The 22,164-nt window shown below is 38.0% G+C and overlaps 1 protein-coding gene across 3 annotated transcripts in view; it reads left to right on the plus strand.

Moving 5' to 3' along the window:
- LOC148897687 (ras-specific guanine nucleotide-releasing factor 1) overlaps window positions 1-22,164 on the plus strand; it is an 82,804-nt gene that overhangs the window by 20,078 nt on the left and 40,562 nt on the right. Inside the window, exon 1 of one of the 3 annotated variants that reach the window (XM_088996059.1) lies at window positions 20,874-21,462. The exons of the other annotated variants lie outside the window; for them this stretch is intronic. Within the exon in view, the coding sequence (XP_088852185.1) occupies window positions 21,187-21,462 (276 nt within the window). The 5' untranslated portion in view covers window positions 20,874-21,186. Of the gene's footprint in view, window positions 1-20,873; window positions 21,463-22,164 lie in introns of those variants that run through there. 3 annotated transcript variants of the gene reach the window in all.

Raw genomic sequence — 22,164 nt, forward strand, 5'->3', positions numbered from 1 at the left:
GAAATCATAAATCGGGAGACGTTCGCACTCGCGACTCTGCTGAACGTTACAAAAGTGTAAATTACAAGTAACTAAAACACAAAAATGCTTTCATTGTTTATTGATGCATTCAATTAGTATACAATTTGTGTTTACAGTTTATTTTGTTTCACCCGACAAATGAACTGTGTATTGTGTTAGTAGTTGCTTTATAAAGTGAGTATTGTGGTTAAAATCGGTAGTCTCCCGACCAAATCGTGAGCCTTAACTTGTATGTGAAAAACATTAATACTTTTTTTGCAAGGCTATTTGCTACCATTATTAACCGTTTCGCTGCTCGCCCGCAGAAAAACGTGTTTTGTGACTGTAATGTGTCCTTGAGAGCTTTGACGGGTGCTTATGAATGAAATACATTATTATTATTGTTGTTATTATTATTATTAAGGCTGTTTTCCCGAACAATTTTCACGTTGACGTGCATGACCACTAGATGGCGTAGTCACGCCACAGTTTGACTCATTCAGCTGTGTGATTTGTATCCACGGGCGTCGTTGTGAGCACATGATGAAGCTCCATTTCTCCAAAACGCAAAAATAAGCTGCCAGGTGACTACAGTATTTTAGAAAGATGGAGGAAACGAACGCCAGCAGAAATACAAGGTCACTGTAAAAAAAAAAGGCCCTCTTCAACTATTTGAATGTGTTTATTTATACACGTTAGAATCGATTTCATGGTAAGATCACAGCATTGTCATGAAATTTTTACTTTAGTGACATTCCTCAATCTGCTGTTTATTATTGCTGTCGTTTTATCGAGCATCGTCATCTTTATTAAGTTCATAGAGTTTCTTGTTCTGCATCCGACGTAAAAGCTTGGCCAAAACAAACATGCGAATCAAACGTCTGAAGCAGGAGGACACTGATTTGCCGTGGCGACCCCTGAAGGGAAAAGCCGAAAGAAAAAGTGGAAAAATCGCTGTAAACAACAAAGTTATCCTGTAGTTTGGTAAAAAGACACACATATTGTACAGTAATCAATTGTCTAATCTCCAGTGGGGTCACGGGTCAGCTGGAGTCCATCCCAGTTGACAACAGGAGTTTAGAGAGGTACAACACAACTCTTCAAATTTAATAATAATCTCATTGGACAATTTTCTAAAACATAATCAAAGTCAACCATTTGATGTTCTTGTTTGGAAAGTGGGGAAAATAGAGGCAAAATCTGATAGCTCCATCAGTATGATTCGAGTTCATGGACACCAGACCAGGATCAGAATAACTTTCATTGTCGTATCTGATGCTTCAACAACAACAACAACAAAAAAACACAAATAGCAACAATAAAAACACTTTGTTTCTCAAAGTTGTACATGTCCATCATATCAAATAATTGCCAGAACAATGACTCATATCTTGAAAAATGTATAAGTCAGGACACTCACAACCCCTAGGAATAAATGTATGTATAAATAACAAAATCTGAGAAAGTAATCATTTTGCACAGGTCTTTTTTGTTATTTCCAGAGCTAAATATAATGAAAGCCCTGCGGGGGAACATACCCTAAAAGTCATACTTGATTTCACACAGCACACACAATGTGAGAATGATCTATTTGTCGCATCCAAATATTTTTTTTTCAATTTTAGCTATCTAGCTAGCTATCTGGCTATTTTGCTGGTTATCTGTTGGCCATCTAGCTGGCTAGCTATTAGCTAGCTAGCTCTTTGCTGTCTAGCTGGTTAGCTGTTGGCTATCTGGCTATCTATGAGCTATTTATTAGCTATCCATTAGCTAGCTAGCTAGCTTTCTATCTATTTGAGTTATTTCCGTGTTGAGTGAATGCTGTCGCTGCTCAACCACAGAAAAACTTATCCTGTGACTGTAAAGTGACATTGAGAGTTTTGAAAGGCACTTACACATGAAATTTATTATTATTATTATTATTATTATTATTATTATTATTATTATTATTGTTGTAGTAGTAGTAATAAGAATAATACATGTAATTTCTAAGCGCCTTTTAAGTATTAGCGTTTGTATTAGTATTGTTATTGTTATTGTGATTATTATTATTATTATTATTATTATTTTGTGTTTTGGAGCTTTTTACTGAGCGAGTTGCTTGTTCTGTTGCCACAAAGGGACATAAATCTTCTTGTGCCGTTCCCAAGCCCGGATAAATACAGAGGGTTGTGTCAGGAAAGGCATCCGACGTAAAAGCTTGGCCAAAACAAACATGCGGATCAAACCTCTAAAGATGGAGGACACTGATTTGCTGTGGCGTCCCCTTGAAGGTAATTATTATTATTATTATTATTATTATTATTATTATTATTACAGTTTTCCTCTTCCACACCATTTTGATTACTGCTCATTTGATCAGTGTTAATGCGATTGCACATGACAATCATGAGAACAGAAAGCCACGTTATTGTAAGACAAAAGCACCCATTTCTGTCAAAGACTGCAGTTAAAAAAAGGGGGCGGGGGTATTAAAGATCACAACCTCAAATATCAACTCTGCACACTGTTGCCAAGTCCTGTTGCTATGGAGATTGCATGCTACTGCAGGTGTGAGTAACGACAGAGGAAGTCAACTGTGCTTCCCTCTCTGGCTCTTTCTGCTCGACTGTATGCTACATGGGCTCAGTATGCATGCGAGTGCACATGTGAGCGTTCTTACGTCGCAGACATGCTCGAAAACAGCCCCGAGGTCGAAACATTGAGCTTCTGTTTGAATTCTCCCTCCATATATATCCTTCTCGCTTTACTGCCCTTTCGCTAATAAGATTTTATTGTCTTTACGTATAACATATTTTTACATTCTGCTTGGGAGGTCTGCCCGAAGGCGACAACCGAGGACCTTCTGAACTGTGCAAATATAATTCAGCCTCGGGGAGAGGGTGTGCAAATAAATATCTGCATGAGTCCAAAGAGTGCTCGCACACATGTGGCGAACTGAGATGGTTTAGTTATTTCAAGGAATTCACTGGAGCAGATTTACTACAGCAAAGCCTAGCATAGCCATACCATACCGCTTTTTCCGGCGGAAAGGTCGATGCTGTTGGGTAGTTTACGGCATGGCTTGAGGAGCCCACGATGAGAAGAAAGGAGTGTCAGCGCAGAGCGCCGATGCGTATGTGCAACTGTCGCAGCTTGGAATTGAAGCGGATTTACTTGGGACAGGAGATCTCTTTTTGTCAATGGATGCTACAGCTTAGTGTTTGCTTTCAACATTTAGCTTGTAGCAGATGTGCGTATTCCACCATGACATCCCTGATCCACTGATGAAAAGGATTATTCGATCCTTTCCTCTTTCATCTAGAACTGCTTCATGCAACAAAGAGGGTGCAGAAAGTGCTAAAGACATTTTTGTTTGACAGTATTGAAAATTAACTAATTCACTGCCAGATGTGCAAAAATGTGTCCACTCAAGTGCCAGGGTTTTTGTCATTGTCACTTGAATTCCAGGACCCACAGAATATTGAGTTTTAGGACCACATAAACATTCAATACAGTGTTAGAAACCTTAGACTCTACTTTCATCAGAAAAAAAGACTTACTTCCTAAATTATATGGGTCTGGAGTTATATGAGTTAGAAATGAGGGTGGCTGTCCAAAATACAATGCAATACATACATATTGTTTATTTAGCGCTTTTTTTTAGCTGAACCTGGAACAAAGTGCTAACATGGAGAAAAGGGAAATGCTGCTTCCTTGTAGAAAAGTAAAATACATTGCCAGAGGCCATGGATAGCGCTTTATCGGCACCCAAGATAGATAGATAGATAGATGTGTGAAAAGAGGAAATCACGATATGTACTGTATATCAAAGTTATAATGGACAAACATCCCAAAAGAAAGTGTAGGGGTCCATATTTTTGCACAAGCATTACGCCCTCGCATTGACTTGTCCAAGTGCATCAGATTTGGAGCTGTTGTTGCGCACTGCAGGCGGCTGCTACTCGCCCTTTGAGTCTAACCGAGGCAGACTGAGGGAGGCTGATTAAACCCTGGTCTGCAGCCTTATTCTGAGGACCTCAAAAGTGCACTGCGCAAGACAAATAGCCTGCTATAATGTTCACCATCATCTAAATATGCAGTACAAACTGCACATGTTAAGCTATAACAGGCTCTGTGCAGAAATGTTATTAATAGGGGGTGACATTTTCACAGTTCATGACTGAATCACACTTTGCAAGCCTTGGTGAGCGTGCACATTTGTAACACGATGCATAAAAGCTCACCCAAGGCTCTGAATGTGCTCATAATTGCATTCAGACAGAAAAGACATAAGATTACAAACTGCAGCGAAAGTTCAACGGGACTTATTTTTTTCCCCCTGACACTTCCTTCAATTTCTGCGGGTTTAAAGCCGGAGAAGCACAAAGAAAAAATTTGGCGTAAATAGAGCAAATGATTTTAATAAATATAAGGTTTTGCCCCATCCAGTCCCGGTCCAACGCGGGCCCACCCGAACGAAGTTTGCATGTTCTCCTTGTGCTTTTTTTTCCCTTCAGCTTCCATCCACACTCATAAAAGCATCCCTGGTATGTTCAGGTGACCAGTCAAAATTTCTCTCACCTCTCACTCAAAGTGATCTCGCGTTGTTTTCAGATTCAACCCCAATCAAGAAAATGACTACGGGAAACTCCCCTCCATAACGGGGGTAAAATTCATGTTATAGAAATATCCTATCTAAACATTGCTAGATTCACGTTTTAGAAGTATTTATGCCACTTACTTTGAAAAAATTAAACACACTTAAAATAGCCGAAACATTCCAAAAATATATATCGAGACAAAAATATTCTACTAAGTGATAGTTATGCTTGCAGAAAAAAAAAATATATATATATATATATATATATATATATATATATAATTTTTTCCCAATCTCATAAACTTTACTCATCAATAATCATGCCAAAAGGTGGGTAGATTATTAATAAAACGCGTTTTATGTAGCCATAAAATTCACAATTTTTGCCTTTCTAAAACGCAAAAATCCAGTGAAACATTACACCACAAAAGTAACTGAGTTAAAGTAAAAATGAGTTGTAACTGGACAAAAACGAAGCAAAACAAAAAAAGTGGTAATAATAATAATAATACATTTCATTCATAAGCGCCTTTCAAAACTCTCAAGGACACTTTCCAGTCACAGTTGAAGGGTGATACTACTACTACGACTAATACTACTAATACTACTACTACTACTACTATGACTAATACTATTACTACGAATAATAATACTAATAACAACAACAATTTATTTATTTTTGTTTTTCTACTTTCATTCCTTTCATCACTTTGCTGCTGTGAAATGTAAATTTCTCCACTGTGAGACTAATAAAGGCATATCCAATCCAATCCAATAATAATAATAATAATAATAATAATAATAATAATAATAATAATAATAATACATTTAATTTATAGGCGCCTTTCAAAACTTTCAAGGACACTTTCCAGCCACAGTTGAAGGGTGATAGTACTACTACTACTACTACTACTAATAATAATATATTTCATTTCTAAGCACCTTTCAAAACTCTCAAGGACGCTTTCTAGTCACAGTTGAAGGGTGATACCACCACTACTACTACAATTACTATTACTACCACTACTATACTACTAATACTAACAATAATATCATTATTAACAATAATATTATTATTATTATTATTATTATTATTATTATTATTATTATTATTAATAGCAATCCAATGAACCTGGAACTTGAAATGGAGGATGGTTTACTATATAAGAAATTCTTTTAGATATGTCAGTGGCAAGCAAAGAAACGTTGCTGCCCAGAGGTGAGCATATGCAGATGATACCTTTTCAAAAACCCTCCTTGATGGGACATGGGGTGGAGATGGAAGATTTTGCCATTCGCTATCAAACCACATCCGCTCTCTGATACGCTTAATGTTCATCCATCCAAGATTAATGTCCCTTCCATTAGTGTTTTGTCTCTTGAGATATACACATTGACGTGTGTGGGGCATCCCCGCCCATATTTGTACGTTTGATGTTATATATAAAAAAAGTCTAAACAGGTGAGTCATTTGGTCAATTTTACTGACTCCAATAACGAATGTCAGAAAATGATGATGCCATAAAACTGGATCCCAAAACAGACTGAAACCTGAAGATTAAAAAAAATCCAGGATCAGAATCAGAATCAGAATACCTTTATTCGTCCCGCAATGGGGAAATTTGCAGTCCACAGCAGCAATAGAAGAGGGATGGGGTTGGGGTGGGAGTGAAAGGATAGAAAACAAGATATTCTAAGCATAACAAAATAAAAATGTCAACTGTATACTGTGCAAATGTAGATGTGCAAAAACCGGATGATGATTCTGGATATGTTATTGACAGGGTCCAATTTTATTGAGAGGACCCGTCAACAATGCTAACACCCAACGTGGTCCTGATGAGTGATCGCCCTCTGCCAAAATAGGAGCGTTAAGGCTCATTAGTCCATATTGATGATCTTGATGATCGAGCAAGAAGGCGGTCCAAAGAAAAGGTCAGCATATGAATCTTAATCTGACCTCACTCGCCAGCCTTGTACAGGCAGCATCTGTCATGTTTCCAATTTATCTAGACATTGACTAAGTCGTGGGGGAGCCCTTGTTGCTGATCCCTCCTGCAGTGCATCCTTCCACTTCACTGTTTGATTTGTACATAAATGCAGTGCATATGATGTGAACATCTCACATTGCTGCCGAACACCACGAACAATTAACGGCAGGTTGAAATCACTTTGGTAGCGATGTACTCACGAAAAAGATCACTTGAACATTTGATAATAAAATCAATACAGACACTCCCCAACTTACGAACAAGATCCGTTCCCAACGGTTGTTCGTAAGGTGAATTTGTTCAGAAGTTGCTTCAGTGCGATATTTTCTACAGAATGTTTGTTGAAGGCTTATATAAGTGTACAGTGATACCTCGGTTTACGAACCCCTTGGCTTACGAATTTTTCGGTTTACGAAGTTAAATTTATGTAAATTTTACCTTGGCATACAAACTATTTTTCGGGATACACACATAACTGCCACAATGAGTGATGTGTCGTTCGCAAACGAGCCTGTTCTCCTAACAACAAAATGGCAGCCGGCTTGTTTTGGTCCTCTATTCCCCACCCCCAGTCGCTGGTTAAAGCCAAGTGATTGGTCAAGAACGCAGTAGTGAGGGGGGGAAAAGAGAGTGAAGCCATTCTCCAAAAAAACAAAATGGTAGCCGATTGTGTTTGTCTTCTATTCCCCGCCCCCAGTCTTCAGTTAAGTCGACGTGATTGGTCAAGAACGCAGCAGTAAGAGCAGGTGGTTTAAACATTAAAGAGACAGGCAGACAAAATTGATAGAAAATAGTGAAATTTGGACTCGTTTCAACTTTGATAGTTCAAAGGCAGAGTGTAGACTGCAAGGTTAAAATTCCCATCAAACAGGCTCCACAAATAACCCGCACAAGCCATCTGTACACTTGATGCAAAAAGCTATCAACCCAGCTAAAAAGAACACAATTGATGAGGAATTAGATAAAATTATCACCGAGAAAGCACCGACAAGGGATCATTCCTCAAGATGGTGAAAGAAGGTTACGTTCCTCATCAAGTGTTTAATGCTGATGAAACCGGCCACTCCATTACATCAAGCCATCAACGACCATCACAAAGGTAAATAAACCGACTTTATTATACACTACAGTTTATTTCTTTAATTATAATACCATAGCACATTTATTATACATAAAATAAGGTATATTTTGTGGAGTTTTAAGGCTTAGAAAATTATAAATTAGAAAATTATGTTTTATGGGGACCTTTGAACCGATTATTCTAATTTTAATGGTTTCCTATGGGAAATTATTTTTTTGGATACACACTTTTCGCCTTACACACTGTCTGGGAACCAATTAAGTTTGTAAGCCAAGGTATCACTGTATTTGAGATTTATATAAGTATGTTTAAGGCTTGTATAAGTAACCTGTATTGGTTTGTACTGAAAAATACACATTTAATAAAATATATGCTCTATTCAGGGGTGTCAAAGTAATTGTTTGCCGCGGGCCACATTGTCGTTACGGTTTCCTCTCGAGGGCCGTTATGAATTTGGGGAAGCCATTAGAATGTTGAATCCCCTCCACATATTACATATAGAGCGCACAACAAATTAATGAATAACTCGTTTTCAAATCTGAAGTCAAGAAGAATGACTGTTATTGTGGTTTACATCCAAAAATATGAAATTTTGGTTAGGATTTTAGCAAGCATCATGGAATTTTACAAGTTTGATTTGCTTTCACGGGCCGAAAAAAATTATGTGGTGGGCCAGATTTGGCCCACGGGCCTTGACTTTGACACCTGTGCTCTATATGGATATGTACATGTATAACTGGAGAGAATACTACATACGTTACTACAAAAATTGTTCATATGTACCGTTGTTCATAACTCGAAAGTAGGGTAGTGTCTGTATTTCGGATTAAAGAAAAACAGGAAAAACAATGTCATCTGGAAAGGATGAGTTAACATGACAGAAAATGGGTGGGTCCAAACAAATAAGCGATGCCTCCAGTAGGTAGGAAGACGGCAGTTATGTAAGGCGAGGGGGGGGGGCTTGTTTATGTGTCCCCTCTGAGTTCATGTTAGCTGATAGAAGACACCCTGCTTTCGCTGCTCTTCTTGGCTTCTGCCACGTTGCATCAGTGTCTTTGTTCAGAGTGACTGGTAATTGGCCTACTTCAAGGCCAGTGTTTGTCTCCTACAGCGGCGGACTGTCAAGGCCTGCAAAGCCTTCTATGCTGGCCTAAAAATCCATGAATTTTAATTACTGTATATCATTCAAAATTGTCTTTCAGCTTCCTTTCATTAATTTTTGCCTGTTGCGCTGCTTCCAGATGTGTATTTTCGCATTTAAGCATTTAACCAATGGCTGAAGGAGGAGAAGAAATGGATTTGGTTCAGATTTACTGTTAAAGCCATTTTCAAGACGGACTTGTCAAGAAAAAAAATGGACATTATTAACTCATTCACTGCCAGACGTGCAAAAATGTGTCCACTCCAGTGCCAGGGTTTTTGTCATTGTCACTCCAAGTCCAGGACCCACAGAATATTGAGTTTTAGGAACCTTAGACTATCTTCCTTCATCAGAAATAGAGTTATGTCCTAAATGATATGGGTCTGGAGTTATGAGCTTGAAATGAGGGTGGCTGGCCAAAATACAATGCAATACATACATATTGGTTTATATAGCGCTTTAACAACAGCTGAAGCTGGAACAAAGCGCTAAGATGGAAAAAAGGGAAATGCTGTTCCCCTGTGAAAAAGAAGGAGCATTGCCATGGCCAGCGCTTTATTGACACCCAAGCATGAGAAACCAAAACCCGAACAAATTCGATGATGCCGCTCTTAGTCACATTTTCAATTCCCAAATAAATTCATGAATGGGAGTGAATGAGTTAAGAAAGGTAGGGCAGTTGTTTCCTGGAGAATGGCACCCTCGAGTGGACTTGAAGTAAATCACACCACACTTTTTTCAGTCAGGATTAATTTTTAAGTAGCACTACTGAAGGCCTAAAGATGAAATCAACGGCCCGCCACTGGTCCCCTAATGTATGTGCATTGTGCAGTAGAGAGCGGATAGAAGATTTGATAGTACTATCGTGCTTTTCTAATTTAAACCAGATTCTTTTCTTACAGACAGTGTATTGTAGGTGTTCAAATACCTGACATGTTTCGGCGTATACTTCAGAGTGACAGAGTGACTCGATTTGAACACCTACAATACACTGTCTGTAAGAAAAGAATGTGGTTTAAATTAGATATCAAGTAGACAGGATGAACTTAGTAGAACTATAGTGCTTTTCAAAACCCTGTAAACTGAATTATCAGTTTTGCTTCCAACTAAATAATATACAATACATATTGATTTATATAGCGCTTTAACAACAGCTGAAGCTTTAACAAAGTGCTTAACATAACATGTCTGCTGCTAGAATACTGTTTTGGTGAAAACCTTTGCAAAGATGTCACATTCTGTCAAAAACAACTGACTTATCTCGATCAGTGGTTCTTAACCTTGTTATTGAAAGGAACGTGGCCAACACTAAAACTTACTGAAAATGAAACTGTAATGTCAACATCCATCCATCTTTCGTACCGCTTATTCCTCATTAGGGTTGCGGGGGGTGCTAGAGCGTATCTCAGCTATCTTCGGGCACGAGGTGCCGGACATCCTGAATTGATTGCCAGCCAATCGCAGGGCACACAAAGACGTACAACAGTCACTCTCACACCTAGGGGGGAGTGGTCAATCTGACTGCCATGCATGTTTTTGGAGTGTGGGAGGGAACCGGAGGACCCGGAAAAAACCCACACGGGTCCGGGGAGAACATGCAAACTCCACACAGGGAGGCCGGAACGGGACGCGACCCGGCGACCTCTGCACTGTGAAGTCGGTGTGCTAACCACTCGACTACCGGGCCGCCCGGAATGTCAACAATATTTCACTTTCAAGGTGAAAGTGACCCCAAAGTACAACGTTGAAAAGTTCAGGTTGAAAAGTTCAAGCTCAGCATAGGACAGCTGGTAATGTCTAATCACAGGAGGAGTTTTCCCTGTGAGGCATGCAGATCTTTCTTTCACTTTGTGACAGTCACAGCTGCTCCACCTGGACTCGCATAACCCTGAACCTCAGGCCAAAGGCACCAACTTTTCACCCTCTAATAAACTACAGTGATACCTTGGCTTCCAAACTTAATTGGTTCCCAGACAGTGTGTAAGGTGAAAAGTGTGTATCAAAAAATTAATTTCCCATAGAAAACCATTAAAATGAGAATAATCCGTTCCCAGGTCACCATAAAACACACAATGTTCTACATTCTAATTTTCTAAGCCTTAAAACTACACAAGGTATACCTTATTTTATGTATAATAAGTGTGCTATGACATTATAATTAAAGAAATAAACTGTACTGTAGAATAAAGTCGTTTTATTTACCTTTGCGGTGGTCATTGATTGCTTGAAGGAGCTCTGGGTTGTACATCTTGGAAGTTGTGATATTGCAACAGCAACAGATGCAAGAAACACACTAGAAACATCATTAATAGCTAGTTCCCTTGCTTGTCCTTTCATTTCAAATTGAACTGATGGCTAATGCGGATTATTTGTGAGCCTGATTGATGGGAATTTTAACCTTGCAGTCTACACTATTCCTTTGAACTATCACAGTTAAAATGTGTTCAAATTTCACTGTCCCTCTCTCTCTGTCGTCTGCATGTCTCTTTAATGTTGAAACCACCTCCCCTCACTGCTGCGTTCTTGACCGATCAGGTAGCTTTAACCGAAGACTGGGGACGGGAAATAGAGGACAAAAAAATGTCGGTAGCCATTTTCCTTTTTATGAGAACGGGCTCGTTTGCGAACGACATATCACTCATTGTGGCAGCTCCGTGTGTAATAGTTCGTATGGCAAGGTAAAATGTTCATAAATTTAACGTTCGTAAACCGAAAAGTTCGTAAACCGAGGTATCACTGTATAAAATACAAGACAATACATATTGATTTATATAGCGCTTTAACAACAGCTAAAGTGGGAGGATAAGGTATTAGAATCAGCGAAACGTCTATTACAGATATGCAGTGATGAAGGTGAGATGAGATCTAAGCACGCAATAGTTAATATAAAATGTTTAGTCGTCTAATCCTTTCAACTTTTAAAACAATAGCATACAAACAGTTAATTGTATTTATCATTTGACTGTCATCACTGGACAGCTTTGGGGCAATGGTGCTTTTTTACGCCTGTCATGGGCAGCATTTTCACAGCCCCGCTTTGTTCAGCGGAAAGGTCGGTGCTGTTGGAAGTCTGCAGCTGGATGGATGCATGGCTTGAGGGGCCCGCGATGAGAAGAAAGGAGCGTCAGTGCAGAGCGCCGACGCGTATGTCGACTTGTCGCAGCTTGGAATTGAAGGGAATTTACGTGGGACAGGAGATGTGAGACAGTCTATTTTCATCAATGGATGCTACAGCTTCATGTTTGCTTTTAACATTTAGCTTGTAGCATCAATGAAAATGTTTCTTCAGCCGTCATCCGTACTTCTTTGAAGGTATCGGACATTTCGCTCCTCACATTGAGTTTGCTGACGAAGCTTTTCGGATGAAGAGCAAAACGTCCGACACCTTCAAGTACAGATGACAGCTTAAGAAACCTTTTCATTGATGGATCACTCCTTCAAGTACAGATGACGGCTGAAGAAACCCTTTCATCGATGGACCACTCCTGTACGACTGAGAGCTTACACAGACATTAGCTTGTAGCAGACATGCACATTTCACCATGACGTCCCGGATCCACTGGTGAAAAGGACGCTTTGATCCTCTCCTCTTTCATCTACAACTGCTTCATACAACAAAGAGGGTGCAGAAAAGTGCTTAAGATTGAATGACTGTCTTTTGTGGTGTCACATTATTTGTTATTTAGTTTTTGTTGTTGTTTTGACTTCAATATGGCGTCGCGAGATTGGCTGCCTTTATAGTAGGTCCTTTATTTTGTTGTTCTACTTCTTCATTTTCTCTTACTTTCCTGCTGTGAAATGTAAATTTCTCCACTGCGAGACTAATAACAGCTAATCCAATTTATCGAAATATATATATATATATATATATATATATATATATATATATATATATATATATATATATATATATATATATATATATATATATATATATATATATATATTTTAGGCAACGTGCAAAATGGTGGCTCTTTCTGTAGTACAAATGGACATACTCATCCTCAATCATGCACTTGTTCTTTTCCTTCCTTGTTGGAGTCGCCTCGCAGAAAAGCCCGCTGAGTGTTACATTCAATTACAGACTTGCTGTGGTTGCACACGCTCCAACCTGGCGAGATGGCGACAGCAGAACACACATCACAATGGCTTGAGCTTGCAGCCAAGAGCTGGGATCTTGCCGTAGCCTGGCTCGACCTGGATCGGCAGAGTTCCAAGATGGGCCCATCGCAGACACTCCTCCACATGTCTCTACCTCTCTTTGGTGCACTCAGGTCAGCTGAAAGGGAATGTAACACACATTGTTGGCCCCGGCGCTCTATTATTCATGTTTTGCTCCCAGAATAGCAAACTGAAATAGAATGCAGTGTTTCATATGGCAATGAGTGATGCGTCGTTCGCGAACGAGCCCGTTCTTCTAACAACAAAATGGCAGCCGACTGTTTTTGTCCTCTATTCCCCGCCCCAGTGTTCGGTTAAAGCCACATGATTGGTCAAGGACGCAGCAGTGAGGGGGCGGGGGTTTAAACATTAAAGAGACAGGCAGACAACAGTGAAAGAGTGTCATCTTTGATAGTTCAAAGGCAGAGTGTAGACTGCAAGGTTAAAATATCCCATCAATCAGGCTCCACAAACAACCCGCACAAGCTATCTTTGCACTTGATGCAAAAAGCTATCAACCTAGCGAAACAGAACACAATTGATGAGGAACTAGATACAATTATCATAGCGAAAGCGCCTACAAGGGACCATTCCTCAAGACAGTGAAAGATGAAGGTTACGTTCCTGATCAAGTGTTTAATGCTGATGAAACCGGCCACTCCATGGGAGTGGCTGCCTTTCCAGCAGCTCATGTATTTTGTTTTTCTACTTTCATTCCTTTCATCACTTTGCTGCTGTGAAACGTAAATTTTTCCACTGCGAGACTAATAAAGGCAAATCCATCCATCCATTCCATCACGCCATCAATGACCACCACAAATGTAAATAAAACGACTATTATACAGTACAGTTTATTTCTTTAATTATAATACCATATCACATTTATTATATATAAAATAAGGTATATTTTGTGTAGTTTTAAGGCTTAGAACATTAGAAAATAGAACATTATGTTTTATGGGGACCTGGGAACAGATTATTCTCATTTTAATGGTTTCCTATGGGAAATATTTTTTTGGGATACACACTTTTCGCCTTACACACTGTCTGGGAACCAATTAAGTTAATAAACAAAGGTATCACTGTATATGGATTTTGTTAACAGCAAAGAAATTGTTTTGATTCACACTTTTTATGAGATTCATGAGACATTCTTTTCAAAACACCCCACGTGGCAGGTTGAATCGGCATGGCAGTACAGTCAAAGTACTGTCAAGACATCATGTATGGTATGTCCACAACCACCACCATCCCCCCAAACCTTGTATGCTGTGATTGACAGTCGAGCTAAACAGTCTTGACAGAGGAGAACGAGGCCGTGTTGGGAGGGAGCAGCAGTGTGAGCATGTCTGCCTTCCATATTGGAGATGACACCCGTTCTTTGTTTACAAACTCCAAACTAGTTTGTACTTTAACTCAGACCACCAGCTCATGCCAGGTCACTGTGTGATTCTTCTGAACATAACATGAAACACTTTCCCTTGTAGTTGCTTTCATTTTTCATGAATAATAAATAATACAATTTACCAATTGGGAAGGGATAATGTATATAAAGCCCTTGCAGTATGGAGAAGCTGTTTAATAATTACACTGTTGCAATTACAAAAGGCCCAACATAGACAGAAACAATTGTCGGCCTATTGTATCATCAAACAAGGCTACAATGGAGATGCTATATAGCCGCACAACACCGATGAGTGATGTGGATTCAGATAATGACACAAGATCGCTGTCACTTCAACCTTTTATTCATTTATTTATTTATTTATTTTACCGTCTAGGCTTTGATTTTGTCGAGTCGCTGCGTTTTTGGACGTGCGCTGTGGCCCACCTGAGTGCCCGCATGACTGCTTATTTTGTTTGTTTTTTCCTGTTCTTTCAGTGAGCAATAAACAGAGCAAAGATCAATGTGACACATTATCTATCTATCTATCTATCTATCTATCTATCTATCTATCTATCTATCTATCTATCTATCTATCTATCTATCTATCTATCTATCTATCTATCTATCTATCTATCTATCTATCTATCTATCTATCTATCTATCTATCTATCTATCTATCTTGGGTGCCGATAAAGCTCTGGTCATGGCCTCTGGCAATGTATTTTACTTTTCTACAAGGGAGCAGCAATTCCCTTTTCTCCATGTTAGCACTTTGTTCCAGGTTCAGCTAAAAAAAGCGCTAAATAACCCAATATGTATGTATTGCATTGTATTTTGGACAGCCACCCTCATTTGAAACTCATATAACTCCAGACCCATATAATTTAGTTATTAAGTCTTTTTTTCTGATGAAAGTAGAGAGTCTAAGGTTTCTAACGCTGTATTGAATGTTTATGTAGTCCTCAAACTCAATATCCATCCATGCATCTATATATATATATATATATATACATATATATATATATAGTGCATGTATATCTGAGATTTTTTTTGAATGGAATGGTTAAACATATTTCTTTTCCCCACAATGCTTTACTATTCACAATCCCATGTGAATAGCGGGTACAGACTCTAGAGCTATTTTTCAAGAAAGCGATTTGTCTCCCGATGCAAAAAGAACATTATGGAGAATGACAAGTACAGCTCATGATCCACCAGGTCGCCATGTAGCTTATGTAACATCCTCACCGATGTGTAACAATGCAGTTGTTGCTGCTAACACGAAAAAAAATTGATCGTTTTCCTCCGACATCATATTGTGTTCGTGTACGCAAGCAAAAATTATGAAAATGTTACCAGTCACCTACATTTATAGTTTTGTCTTGTAGAAAGTATTGTCTCGCTTGGATTCTTCGATGATATCACATAACACCTGGCTACTGTCTTCATCAGAGCTGCCAAGAGGCCAATGAAACATTGGCAGATGCCAACTTGAATCAAGCACACTTTGATTTCCTTCAACTCTGCTTTTTGTCCCAACTTTACTGCATTGCAGAGCCGCTCCCGACCCACCCCAACCACTCACATACACGCATGCACACACACGCACAACTCCATTCCTCTGAAGTAAAACTAATCCAGATTGTTCAACACGGCGCATCATGCTTAAAAAGGATTTAAAATGCCTGTTTAGGATTGCTCTTCCAGTAGGCTGTGACTGCCACAACATATTTTGTCTCTATGCGAGAACGGGCACAAGGGAGCCCCGCACATATAAAACCAATTTGTGTATTTCTAAACAAAAAAGGAAGGACAGAGTAATTAGTAAATGTCATTTGAGAAGGGTATGGCGAATTAGAAGCGTGCTGGATCATGTAATTAGGACCTCAGTCTTCTCATGAGCAACGATGGGAAGAACAGGCAGGCAGCATCCTCTGTGACAGGAGCGAAAAACATTAGATGACACGCACCCACACACACACACACACACACACACACACACACACACACACGTGCACACATGCAGGGACGGATCACGCTGTGTCAAACAAGACTGACAGTGATGCCTGCCTGGATTTTTTTTTTTTTTCACCACTAGCCATGTTCCATATAGCTGACCATATACGTACGTATTTTGAATGTCCCGTTTGAAAGACATCACATGGAACTGAAGTAATGAACAATTTCATTTCTGAAAGAAAAATGTTCCCAGTATTGTGAACAAAGATATGGATATTATTCATTTTATTGTGTATTTTTATTGTGTATTTTAAAACTCATTCATATAAATGTGTAATTTGCAACAGGAGGGAAAATAATCAACTATTTGCCGAAAAAGAGGCTGTTTAAAAGGAGTTCCAGTTGAAATTACCCTCAAAGTTAATATACAATTAATTCATATAATTATGGAGCTGATAAATACTCTGAAAATTAAAACAAAATGTCATATCATCAAAGGAAAGTCTAGTTTGCTTAATGCTAACAATACAATGCAAAATGTGCTGGCCCTTATTGCATTCGCATCAACCGTTTCGGTTTCATACATCTTCAATAAATATAACATTGAAACAATCACATACTGTGCGGTCTTACCCGAGGAAAGTCTACTTAGCTTAATGCTAACAAAACAATGCAAAACATGCTGGCGCTGTTAGCGTTAGCATCAATAGTTTCTGTGATATACATCTTCAATAAATATAACATTAAAACAATCACATACTGTGCAGTCTTACCTGAGGAATGTCTACTTAGCTTAATGCTAACAAAACAATGCAAAACGTGCTGGCCCTTCTAGCATGAGCATCAATCGTTTTGGTTTCATACATCTTCAATAAATATAACATGAAAACAATCACATACTGTGCGGTCTTACCTGAGGAACGTCTACTTAGCTTAATGCTAACAAAACAATGCAAAACATGCTTGCCCTGTTAGCGTTACCATCAATAGTCTGTTTCATACATCTTCAATAAATATAACCTTTAAAGGACAACCGACGTCACCTTTTTGTTTCCTAACTGACATCAAAAAAAAACATTTTATAGCATCTAAAATACCCAAAACACACAGATATTTTTATTCAAATGCAAAACGACATGCAAAAATGACTTAAAGTGTCCAAAATCTGCACAAAATTGAGCTGCGAATTGGGCATTTTCAGAAAGTCCCGCCCGCAGTTCGTGCCAAGTTGTCTAGCATTGCTAGTGAATCAAAACAATTGCTTCATATTCGGAGAATATGCTTTCTTGTTACACATCCAGTTATGAATATGATTCAAATACTTCTGAAGAGGAGAGCATACATGTTTGCAATCGATTAAATAATTTATTCTGTGCGATTTTGAGGCAACATGGGGGGGGGAATGGATCACCAAAAAAAGAGGCAGAAAATGGCGACCAAGCTCCTCTGAGGAATTAATCAGATAAATTCCTTCCATGGAGCTTGGTCGCCCTCTTCTGGCGGCTTTTTGGTGCAACACAAGGTTTTCAGACCAAACAAGTACAGCAAAATACATTGACGTGCTGGAAGGACTGCAACAATGTGTCTTTTTATTCGGTCAGGGGCGTTCCTTCAGTGACGTCACGTACGGACTCGTCACCAACTCAAAAACAAGACTCTTAAGATAACTCTTTTAAGACTCGAGTCTTAAAACATAAAATATAGCTATATGCGGTGGAATCTTTGTAAAATACGCTCAGTAGAAGTCATTTGAAGCCATTTTACAAATTATGGACAGAACTTGTCCGGAGACGTCGGTTGTCCTTGAAGTTACTTAGTTTTTATTATATATGTTAGTCAATGTAAAGTTATTGTCAAAACCAACATTTCCATCCCGTCAAAATAAAATATCAATAGATATAATTGTCTTTCATTAAAAGTATAATGGATTTATTAAACCAAAAACGGTTAGCATGCGAACTGGATCCTATTCCAAAGTGAAGTTATCGCTGTTATCAGCTTCACCTATTGATCTCCTAGGAAACAACACTCACTTATTCGTAAAATAACACTGAAGACTCGTTTCCTTACCTGATTGCCGACATCATCTTGACACGTCAGATTTTAAAGTACAGGGAGCTACTAAATAAACAGAGTTATCAACATAGACTCAGCAGAATTTACAGGGGGGCGAAATAGATTGGAGACAGAAAGGATAACAATGAGAATGCGGTAATAAATAAATCTCTTATAAGAAGTCGCCCAAGGATTGATGGCAGCAGATTAGAGAGTGTGCCTTCTAAACAAATTGGATGCTCAGAGAGGCAGATCGGCTGTTTTGCTTGTTCATGTTTTTTTTTTTCAATCCTCCACACGCCGTAACAACTCAGACAAAAAAAAAAAAATCCATTTTATGTGATGTCATTGTGCTAACTCACCGTATTCCATCGTTTTTTTCACTCGGAATTACAGTGATACCTTGGCTTACGAATTTAATTGGTTCCCAGACAGTGTGTAAGGCGAAAAGTGTGTATCCCAAAAATTTATTTCCCAAAGGAAACCATTAAAATGAGAATAATCCGTTCCCAGGTCCCCGTTAAAAACATAATTTTCTACTTTCTAATTTTCTAAGCCTTAAAACCACACAAAATACACCTTATTTTATGTATAATAAATGCGCTATGGTATTATAATTAAAGAAATAAACTGTACTGTATAATAAATTAGTTTTATTTACCATTGTGATGGTCGTTGATAGCTTGACGGAATGGAGTGGCCGGTTTCATCAGCATTAAACACTTGATGAGGAACGTAGCCTTCTTCTTTCACCATCTTGAGGAATGATCCCTTGTAGGTGCTTTCTTTGTGAGAATTCTATCTCGTTTCTGTTTCTCGTCAATTGTGTCAACTGTACAAATGGATTGTGCGGGTTGTTTGTGGAGCCAGATTGATGGGATATTTTAACCTTGCAGTCTACACTCTGCCTTTGAACTTTGTTGTGATTGTTTGTGATATATACATACATATATAAATAAATACATATATAAACACATAAATACATCAACAGACGGATAAACAAATACATAAATAAATGGATGAATAAATAAATAAATGCACAACTAAGTAAATAAATAAACACATACATAAATAAATATAGCAAATACATAAACACAAACACATAAATAAACAAATGAATAAATACATAAATGCATAAATAAATAAACACTGTCAATACATACATAAACACATGAACAAAAAAATAAACAGACAAATAAATAAATGACTAAAGGAAAAATATATTGATAAATGCATAAATAAATGCATGAATAAATACTGCAAATATATAAACACATACATAAATAAATGCTTAAATAAATAGACTAAATACATAATCACATCCATCAACACATAAATAAGTACACACTGTAAAAGACATAAACAAAAAATAAATAAATAAAGGAAATTCATGATTAAATAAATAAATGCATAAATAAATATGGTAAATACATAAACATAAACACATAAATAAACAAATGAATAAATACATAAATGCATAAATAAATAAACACCGTCAATACGTACATACGTACATAAACACATGAACAAATCCATAAACAGACAGACACACAAATAAACAAATAAATAAATGACTAAATAAATAAATGCATAAATATACACTTAAATAAATACTGTAAATACATAAACACATAAATACGTAAAAAAATAAACACAAAAACAAATAAATAAACAGACAAACAAATAAATAAATGACTAAATAAAAATGAAAATACATAAATATGAATATATATATATATATATATATATATATATATATATATATATATATATATATTTATTTATGAATTATTAATGAATTATTAATAGTAAAAATAATAATAAATATAAATAAATAATCCTCCCAACATTCGTTACATCGATTCTGTTCCCACCTTCAAGTCCCATCTCAAAACCCACCTATTTAAAATTGCGTTTTCTGTGTAGCTCTCTCTTTTGTTTCTATTTCTAATTGTATTTTATTTATTGCATTCTATTTGTGATCGTATTTTATTTATTATCGTACCGATGCTTGTCTGTGACTGTAAAGTGTCCTTGAGAGCTTTGAAAGGCGCTTAAAATGTAATGTATTATTATTATTATTATTATTATTATTATTATTATTATTAAACACTGTAAAAACATAAACACATAAATAAATCAATAAATAAATAAACACTGTAAAAACAAAAACATAAATAAATAAATATATATATAAATAAATAAATAAATAAATAAACTGTCTGCCAAATGATGACTTGTATATGGAAACACTATCAAAGCACTATCAAAGCACACCCATAACATATTCTTCTGGAGATTTGGTTTGGAATCAGCAATTAATCTGGAATAATTGCAGCAATTGTGTCGAATTCTCTGACAGAAGTCCAACAAAGGTGCCTTTTGGGGAAGGTTGGGGAGGGTGGGGTGGATGTTGAGTGGTGGGAGGAATTGGTGCAGCATGCCCTGGTGTAGTCCCTTTCCAAGGTGCTGAAATCTGCTTCCCCAAGCATGCATCATGTGACCTGAGCCAGCTCTGCCTCGCTCAGCAGCCAGCCAGCCAGCAAGCAAACCAGCCTGCTGCTTCCCGAAGATTTTTTCCCCCCTCCTCTTTCTTTCTTTCCATGGGGGGGAGAGCGCACAACCTCCCGCTTTCATTCCCCTTTCCTCATCGTCTTGCATGTCTTTCAGCCGCGGACAACGTGGACCTGCGAGGGGTCTTTTTCACAATGCAGCTCTTGTTTTTTCACTTAAAAGTACATATCTTTGCTGCCAATCTCTTTTTCCCTTCGCGGGGATGATGTAAGGACCGCGTAAGCGCGCACGCTCAAGTCAGCCTCTCCACCAAAAATGCAGAAGGGAATACGGCTGAATGACGGGCATGTCACCTACCTGGGGCTTTTGGCGAAGAAGGATGGAACAAAACGCGGGTGCTTGAGCAAGAAAAGCTCGGACAATACCAAATGGCACACCAAATGGTTTGCGCTTTTGCAAAACATGCTGTTTTATTTCGAGAACGAATCCAGTTCTCGCCCCTCGGGATTGTACCTGTTGGAGGGATGCATATGCGACAGAGCGCCTTCGCCAAAACCTTCGCTCTCTGCCAAGGAGTGTTTGGAAAAGCAGGTGTGCGCGCAAACACAGGAACACGCACACACACACACACACACACGTGCGCCATGCACTCGCATTGCTTTAAACACTGATCGCATGTGTTTTCCTTTTCATTTAACGTGTTTTTGTCTTGCATGATGCAAGATGACCTCAATATAGCTCAGGGGGGAGAAAAGCGGCAGTATGCGCTTGCAGGTTGCTGTTTTGGCGCGTTATGTAATCTATGCATAGCATTAATGATGAGGTAACAATATTATTACCTCATGCCAATGTCTGCTGCAGTATTCAGTTTTTTAATGCATGCAGCAAAGCAGTGATTAATCCGTTAAAAAATATATATTGGACGGTGTTTGGTGATGTAGATGAAAAATGGTGTGATTGCTCATGCACTTTTTTTCTGCAAAAAAAGAGGAAAAAAGTGTTCGTTTTTGGGGTGGAAAAAAAAGTTGTGGTTGAAACAGTGTCATCGTGTGGTAAAAGTATTTATTGGAGACAACAACATTAAAAAAAAAAAAAGACAGCAAACCAATGGATCGGAATAATGGAAGAGATCTTTGAGTTGGATAGATTCACACGCATATTAAGGGTCCAAGCAGGGAAGTTTAAAACAAGATGGGGAAAATGGGATTAATATAAAAAACAATCAAACAAATGAATGTATGAACGATACCACAAACCAGATAATCAAGATAGCTCACAAATATAAATCCAAAA

The sequence above is a fragment of the Hippocampus bargibanti genome, linkage group LG05, assembly GCF_051943395.1.
Source record: "Hippocampus bargibanti isolate YZ-2025 linkage group LG05, ASM5194339v1, whole genome shotgun sequence".
NCBI classification, from domain to species: Eukaryota; Metazoa; Chordata; class Actinopteri; order Syngnathiformes; family Syngnathidae; genus Hippocampus; species Hippocampus bargibanti.